The sequence below is a fragment of the Sycon ciliatum genome, chromosome 4 (assembly GCF_964019385.1).
Source record: "Sycon ciliatum chromosome 4, ocSycCili1.1, whole genome shotgun sequence".
Classification (NCBI taxonomy): domain Eukaryota; kingdom Metazoa; phylum Porifera; class Calcarea; order Leucosolenida; family Sycettidae; genus Sycon; species Sycon ciliatum.
Window position 1 is genome coordinate 17033154 of NC_088646.1, and position 8652 is coordinate 17041805.

Genomic DNA, 8652 nt, shown 5'->3' on the forward strand with positions numbered 1-8652 from the left:
TGTGTATGATGTGGGTCAGTCACTGACTCGGTTTTCTCGAGCAGCTGCCAGCCATTTGCTGCGCATGTGGCATACAGTTTCTTCAAGCATAACTGTGTATATCATGTCTGGCTTGTGTATTGTGTATTGTGTATTGTTGTTTAGGATCAGCTCTTGTTTTGTGATGACTGCGACCGCGGATTCCACATGTTCTGTCTGAAGCCACCTATCAGCGAGCCACCTGAAGGTCAGTGCAACCTGAGACGGCGAATGCAAGCGAGACTAACATACACAATGCATGCTCAGGAGCATATTGCAACACCTTTTCCCATTTGCAACTCCCTCAAGCCAATGAGTAGTACAATACCAATTGTGCATACTAGTAGGGCTGTGTGTGCAATGCACTGTGATATTGTAACTGGTAACCGGATATTCATCAGCTGAGGGTGCTGAAACGGGAAAAAAACATTTGAAGAACAAATTGAGACTGTCATCACCGGGTCTCAAACCAGGGACCTTGGCTATAGACCAGCGATGCTCTCACCACTGAGCTATGGTGTAGCTGTCATCCCAGCAGAGACCGTTCACTATTTAGTATTTTCCTCAAGCTTCGAAACTCACACTTCCTGTGACACTACACACGTAGCCAAGAGTATATAGGCTCCCAAGAATGTGCAACTCCTGATACCCTTTCTATGGGGTTCACCGACGGCGAAACTCACACCACGTAGTGTGGTGGTCTCGCTGTACGTTTCCAAAACCCACTCCGCTTATGCAACTCTCCGCAGATAATCGGATTGCGCCCGCGCAAGCCTTCGTTGTACTTCGGTATTATGAATCGTACTTGGAACACGTGACATGAGTTTTCGCTGTCGAAGACCCCACATGCAGAGTTGCACTGTCTCGGGAGCTTATTTACTCTTGTCGTAACCGGGTACATTTGACTGCATCAGTATTATGACATCTGTGTTCGCGCTCTTCTGGTTTATGCAGGTAAATGGAGTTGCACTGTCTGTACTAAACCATCTGCTTCCACTACACGCGGCGTTGGCCGGCCAAGGAAGCGTGGGCGCAGAAAACGGAGGTAGCTATCCTTTTTGCTGCCTGCTTCACTGCTGGCTCTCGTTAGTGAGTTGGCCTCTCTCTCTCTCTCTCTCTCTCTCTCTCTCTCTCTCTCTCTCTCTCTCTTTCTCTCTTCCTACTCTTCTTCCCTGTCTGACTAATTTGGCTGGTGACTTTCGGTGTGGTTGATGTATTCGCTGTATGATATCAGTGGTTTTCCCAGGGTAGATTGGGAGTCCACAGTCACTTTTAGGCGCGCTCACATGTGTGAAATCACCATGTCTTGCTCTTCATACCTGACTACCTGTATCGGAATGCCTATCAGGCTATATTACCCACAGTGCTGCCGTGTTCATCCCGGGAACAGCAGAGCACCACTTAGCGAGCTATTTGCTCTTCTATTGATTTTAGTTTTATGAGTGGCGTGTTTTTTGGAAAGCTCTCTGATATCGAAAATATCCTCGTATTAAAGTCGTAAGTAGAGCGCAACCATTTGATATCTTTATTCAAATATTTAATCCTTAGAGTGCCCTTGATTCGACTGAGCTTAATTGCTGGCTTTTGAGTGGAGGTTTATTATGTGCTGATTTCTATGCTTTGTCTGCTTTTATGAATTAATTTTTTATGGCCTTTTTGTCTTATCGGGCACTGGTGGCCTCTGTAACTTTTTTTGCAGCTGCATGCTCTGAGAAAGCTACCTGGGGAATGCTGCTGTTCCCAGCCGCGTTAACGCTGGCTGATTTCCTGGCTGATTTCCTGGGCGCACTTGATACAAAATGTTAGCTGTATGTATCTTTGAACAATATTATTTAAATAATTTACTATAAACAGGCTGTGGTGTCCATGCACAGTGTACGGATGGAGCGATCGCCAGGGGTGAGTGGCGTTTTGGTGGAGGGGTGGTGATTCCCACTTGTAGTGGAAACTTTTGCTAGTGTTCAGCTGTATGATATGTTTGTAAATGCCGGTGCTGGTGGTACCGTTGTGCGGAGTAGTTTCTCCGTCTGCTAGTACTGTACCATAATTACTAATCAGTCAATTGCATGATTGTTACCGAGCACTTCACTCCTAGTTACCGTGCTTCAACATTAGCCAGAGACAGATTGCAATTTGGTTCACTGCATTGGCATTCAGCTAGAATCTGTACATTCCAGGACCCCTAGCGGTTCCTCAGATGTGTAACTCAAAGTAACAGGGTTGGTATGCACATCCATGTACATGTACATGACTGTGTGCTGGTTTCAAGCAATGTGTACTGCACGTGTGTGTCTTCTATACATCCATGTACATGTACATGTACATGGATGTACATGTACAACACACATACATGTACATGTACATGTATGTGTGTTGGCTGCCAGCAATGTGTACTGCACGTGTGTCTTCTGGACTTCCTCAGTCTTTCACTGTGTTGCACCGGCTGCCGGTAGTTTGTTTCGTGTATGGCTGCGTGTGTTACATGTACCGGTACGGTGTACTCAGTAAATGAGATACTACAAGAAGTATCGTACATTCCCCGTCTGGTGGGTGGGTGCTGCTGTTGTTGCTGGTGCGGGTGCTGCTGGGCATGGCACGAAAGACCGTGTACATAATTGGTGTTGCTCAGCTGTGCAGGGAAGTTGCATGTGTGTGTGTGTGTGTGTGTGTGTGTGTGTGTGTGTGTGTGTGTCCAGACAGTAGTGCCATGCCAGACCTGACAAGGTGTAGACAGGATGTGGTCCTGGTTCGAGGCAGTCAGCCATGCTTGCTTCCATGTAGGTTGACTTGCGCCAGACGTGCGTTGAGCAAGCCACTGCCCGACCTCCATCCCTGTTTGGCTGTAGTACATCGGATAGCCGGTTGAGATAGTAGCAGATTGAAATTTGATGATCAAGTGAGATGTAGCCAGCTTGCTTGAGATACTGGTAACATATACCTTTCAGGATCTATGGTCAAAGCCAATTGGCTTTCTAATGGTTCTTTCAGGAAGCTGTTGGGCTATCGTTAAAATTATTTTCTAATGACATGGTGTGTACTTATCATGACACAGCAATGCCCAGCAACATGATCCCTATGGCCAATTTCTCCTAACGTTATAATATTGGAGAATGGTGCAGCTACAGTTCTGGGAATTCCCATGGCTACCCGTGCTCTGGCTCTCGTTAGTGAGTTGGCCTCTCTCTCTCTCTCTCTCTCTCTCTCTCTCTCTCTCTCTCTCTCTCTCTCTCTCTCTCTCTCTCTCTCTCTCTCTCTCTCTCTCTCTTTCTCTCTTCCTACTCTTCTTCCCTGTCTGACTAATTTGGCTGGTGACTTTCGGTGTGGTTGATGTATTCGCTGTATGATATCAGTGGTTTTCCCAGGGTAGATTGGGAGTCCACAGTCACTTTTAGGCGCGCTCACATGTGTGAAATCACCATGTCTTGCTCTTCATACCTGACTACCTGTATCGGAATGCCTATCAGGCTATATTACCCACAGTGCTGCCGTGTTCATCCCGGGAACAGCAGAGCACCACTTAGCGAGCTATTTGCTCTTCTATTGATTTTAGTTTTATGAGTGGCGTGTTTTTTGGAAAGCTCTCTGATATCGAAAATATCCTCGTATTAAAGTCGTAAGTAGAGCGCAACCATTTGATATCTTTATTCAAATATTTAATCCTTAGAGTGCCCTTGATTCGACTGAGCTTAATTGCTGGCTTTTGAGTGGAGGTTTATTATGTGCTGATTTCTATGCTTTGTCTGCTTTTATGAATTAATTTTTTATGGCCTTTTTGTCTTATCGGGCACTGGTGGCCTCTGTAACTTTTTTTGCAGCTGCATGCTCTGAGAAAGCTACCTGGGGAATGCTGCTGTTCCCAGCCGCGTTAACGCTGGCTGATTTCCTGGCTGATTTCCTGGGCGCACTTGATACAAAATGTTAGCTGTATGTATCTTTGAACAATATTATTTAAATAATTTACTATAAACAGGCTGTGGTGTCCATGCACAGTGTACGGATGGAGCGATCGCCAGGGGTGAGTGGCGTTTTGGTGGAGGGGTGGTGATTCCCACTTGTAGTGGAAACTTTTGCTAGTGTTCAGCTGTATGATATGTTTGTAAATGCCGGTGCTGGTGGTACCGTTGTGCGGAGTAGTTTCTCCGTCTGCTAGTACTGTACCATAATTACTAATCAGTCAATTGCATGATTGTTACCGAGCACTTCACTCCTAGTTACCGTGCTTCAACATTAGCCAGAGACAGATTGCAATTTGGTTCACTGCATTGGCATTCAGCTAGAATCTGTACATTCCAGGACCCCTAGCGGTTCCTCAGATGTGTAACTCAAAGTAACAGGGTTGGTATGCACATCCATGTACATGTACATGACTGTGTGCTGGTTTCAAGCAATGTGTACTGCACGTGTGTGTCTTCTATACATCCATGTACATGTACATGTACATGGATGTACATGTACAACACACATACATGTACATGTACATGTATGTGTGTTGGCTGCCAGCAATGTGTACTGCACGTGTGTCTTCTGGACTTCCTCAGTCTTTCACTGTGTTGCACCGGCTGCCGGTAGTTTGTTTCGTGTATGGCTGCGTGTGTTACATGTACCGGTACGGTGTACTCAGTAAATGAGATACTACAAGAAGTATCGTACATTCCCCGTCTGGTGGGTGGGTGCTGCTGTTGTTGCTGGTGCGGGTGCTGCTGGGCATGGCACGAAAGACCGTGTACATAATTGGTGTTGCTCAGCTGTGCAGGGAAGTTGCATGTGTGTGTGTGTGTGTGTGTGTGTGTGTGTGTGTGTGTGTGTGTGTGTGTGTGTGTGTGTCCAGACAGTAGTGCCATGCCAGACCTGACAAGGTGTAGACAGGATGTGGTCCTGGTTCGAGGCAGTCAGCCATGCTTGCTTCCATGTAGGTTGACTTGCGCCAGACGTGCGTTGAGCAAGCCACTGCCCGACCTCCATCCCTGTTTGGCTGTAGTACATCGGATAGCCGGTTGAGATAGTAGCAGATTGAAATTTGATGATCAAGTGAGATGTAGCCAGCTTGCTTGAGATACTGGTAACATATACCTTTCAGGATCTATGGTCAAAGCCAATTGGCTTTCTAATGGTTCTTTCAGGAAGCTGTTGGGCTATCGTTAAAATTATTTTCTAATGACATGGTGTGTACTTATCATGACACAGCAATGCCCAGCAACATGATCCCTATGGCCAATTTCTCCTAACGTTATAATATTGGAGAATGGTGCAGCTACAGTTCTGGGAATTCCCATGGCTACCCGTGCTCTGGCTCTCGTTAGTGAGTTGGCCTCTCTCTCTCTCTCTCTCTCTCTCTCTCTCTCTCTCTCTCTCTCTCTCTCTCTCTCTCTCTCTCTCTCTCTCTCTTTCTCTCTTCCTACTCTTCTTCCCTGTCTGACTAATTTGGCTGGTGACTTTCGGTGTGGTTGATGTATTCGCTGTATGATATCAGTGGTTTTCCCAGGGTAGATTGGGAGTCCACAGTCACTTTTAGGCGCGCTCACATGTGTGAAATCACCATGTCTTGCTCTTCATACCTGACTACCTGTATCGGAATGCCTATCAGGCTATATTACCCACAGTGCTGCCGTGTTCATCCCGGGAACAGCAGAGCACCACTTAGCGAGCTATTTGCTCTTCTATTGATTTTAGTTTTATGAGTGGCGTGTTTTTTGGAAAGCTCTCTGATATCGAAAATATCCTCGTATTAAAGTCGTAAGTAGAGCGCAACCATTTGATATCTTTATTCAAATATTTAATCCTTAGAGTGCCCTTGATTCGACTGAGCTTAATTGCTGGCTTTTGAGTGGAGGTTTATTATGTGCTGATTTCTATGCTTTGTCTGCTTTTATGAATTAATTTTTTATGGCCTTTTTGTCTTATCGGGCACTGGTGGCCTCTGTAACTTTTTTTGCAGCTGCATGCTCTGAGAAAGCTACCTGGGGAATGCTGCTGTTCCCAGCCGCGTTAACGCTGGCTGATTTCCTGGCTGATTTCCTGGGCGCACTTGATACAAAATGTTAGCTGTATGTATCTTTGAACAATATTATTTAAATAATTTACTATAAACAGGCTGTGGTGTCCATGCACAGTGTACGGATGGAGCGATCGCCAGGGGTGAGTGGCGTTTTGGTGGAGGGGTGGTGATTCCCACTTGTAGTGGAAACTTTTGCTAGTGTTCAGCTGTATGATATGTTTGTAAATGCCGGTGCTGGTGGTACCGTTGTGCGGAGTAGTTTCTCCGTCTGCTAGTACTGTACCATAATTACTAATCAGCCAATTGCATGATTGTTACCGAGCACTTCACTCCTAGTTACCGTGCTTCAACATTAGCCAGAGACAGATTGCAATTTGGTTCACTGCATTGGCATTCAGCTAGAATCTGTACATTCCAGGACCCCTAGCGGTTCCTCAGATGTGTAACTCAAAGTAACAGGGTTGGTATGCACATCCATGTACATGTACATGACTGTGTGCTGGTTTCAAGCAATGTGTACTGCACGTGTGTGTCTTCTATACATCCATGTACATGTACATGTACATGGATGTACATGTACAACACACATACATGTACATGTACATGTATGTGTGTTGGCTGCCAGCAATGTGTACTGCACGTGTGTCTTCTGGACTTCCTCAGTCTTTCACTGTGTTGCACCGGCTGCCGGTAGTTTGTTTCGTGTATGGCTGCGTGTGTTACATGTACCGGTACGGTGTACTCAGTAAATGAGATACTACAAGAAGTATCGTACATTCCCCGTCTGGTGGGTGGGTGCTGCTGTTGTTGCTGGTGCGGGTGCTGCTGGGCATGGCACGAAAGACCGTGTACATAATTGGTGTTGCTCAGCTGTGCAGGGAAGTTGCATGTGTGTGTGTGTGTGTGTGTGTGTGTGTGTGTGTGTGTGTGTGTGTGTGTCCAGACAGTAGTGCCATGCCAGACCTGACAAGGTGTAGACAGGATGTGGTCCTGGTTCGAGGCAGTCAGCCATGCTTGCTTCCATGTAGGTTGACTTGCGCCAGACGTGCGTTGAGCAAGCCACTGCCCGACCTCCATCCCTGTTTGGCTGTAGTACATCGGATAGCCGGTTGAGATAGTAGCAGATTGAAATTTGATGATCAAGTGAGATGTAGCCAGCTTGCTTGAGATACTGGTAACATATACCTTTCAGGATCTATGGTCAAAGCCAATTGGCTTTCTAATGGTTCTTTCAGGAAGCTGTTGGGCTATCGTTAAAATTATTTTCTAATGACATGGTGTGTACTTATCATGACACAGCAATGCCCAGCAACATGATCCCTATGGCCAATTTCTCCTAACGTTATAATATTGGAGAATGGTGCAGCTACAGTTCTGGGAATTCCCATGGCTACCCGTGCCTAACATTCCATTGATTTGTACCCTGCATTCCGCCGCGCTGGCAGTGAGCAAGAGAGCTGTGCACAGGCCTGGCATAGCGCCACTGCTGTGCGTTGTGTGGCAGTTCCTCTTGTCGTTGAGCTTTCGGATGGGACAGCTATAGGTGGAGTGCCTTGTTTGGCCACATTCTCTTTGACTGCAGTGAGACCTCGCTGTATATAACGTTAGGGGCTAACACTGGAGGCTGTGCTCACTGCCCCTGGTCAGTGACACAAAGCTGTACTACCGATACTTGTATCCACCACCACGCCTGCACAGCATGCAGCTGACACCATGCACCTACTGCATGACCTGTGCAGCTGACACCATGCACCTACTGCATGACCTGTGCAGCTGACACCATGCACCTACTGCATGACCTGTGACTGTGTGGACAAGCAGCAGCTGGATGGGTGCTCTTTGCAAGTGGGCCATGATTCTCAATGCATGCTGGCACCGGCAAACAGCTATTGTACAAACACCTGCGTTCATTCCACAAAATAGTATGCATGCCCCATTGCAGTACATGTATATGCCTCGCAATTACACACCGCTTCATTAGTGATTACTGCGAAAGGTGTTTTAGTAAAGGTGTTTATTGGCTGCATGTGCTATACATACCATGGTACAATTAGGGGCAGACCTACCTACCTACCCACCCACTTCTCTCTCTCCTCTCTCTCTCTCTCCTTTCCTCTCTCCTCTCTTTTTCTAAAAAAATTAATGTTGCTGTCTTTTATCATTTCAATTCGGGAAAGAGACAATGATACAACTACCGTGGCACAATGCAATAACAACAGCATCAAGGCAATGAAGATAGCGTACCTCCCAATGCAATGCCGTCTAGACACATGGCTTGCTCTTTTATAACCTTCCTGGTCTCGTGTGACAAAATGGCACAACGCAAATTCCCTGTTTCATATTTCCCTCTCACGAGATTGGCCGTACTAGGGGGAGAGAAGGAAAGAGAGAAAGAGAGAGAGAGAGAGAGAGAGAGAGAGAGAGAGAGAGAGAGAGAGAGAGAGAGAGAGAGAGAGAGAGAGAGAGAGGAGAGGGGGAGAGAGAGAGAGAGAGGGGGGGGGGGGGAGAGAGAGAGAGACAAAGAGACAGAGAGACAGAGACCAGGAGTTGGACAGATGGAGTGATTGAAAGGTAAATGGGGTGTACGACAGAATGAAAGATCACCTGAGTAGGAGAGTATCACTCTTATTGATAGTCTG

At 46.5% G+C, this 8652-nt stretch overlaps 1 protein-coding gene across 1 annotated transcript in view; it reads left to right on the top strand.

Annotated features, from left to right (window-relative positions):
• Positions 1–1894, top strand: part of LOC135814738 (zinc finger protein DPF3-like) — a 10117-nt gene extending 8223 nt beyond the window's left edge. The window contains exons 9-10 of the mRNA XM_065327905.1: positions 145–226; positions 973–1894. Coding sequence (XP_065183977.1) covers positions 145–226; positions 973–1067 — 177 coding nt within the window. The 3' untranslated portion in view covers positions 1068–1894. The remainder of the gene's footprint in view (positions 1–144; positions 227–972) is intronic.
• Positions 1895–8652: the final 6758 nt, after the last annotated feature.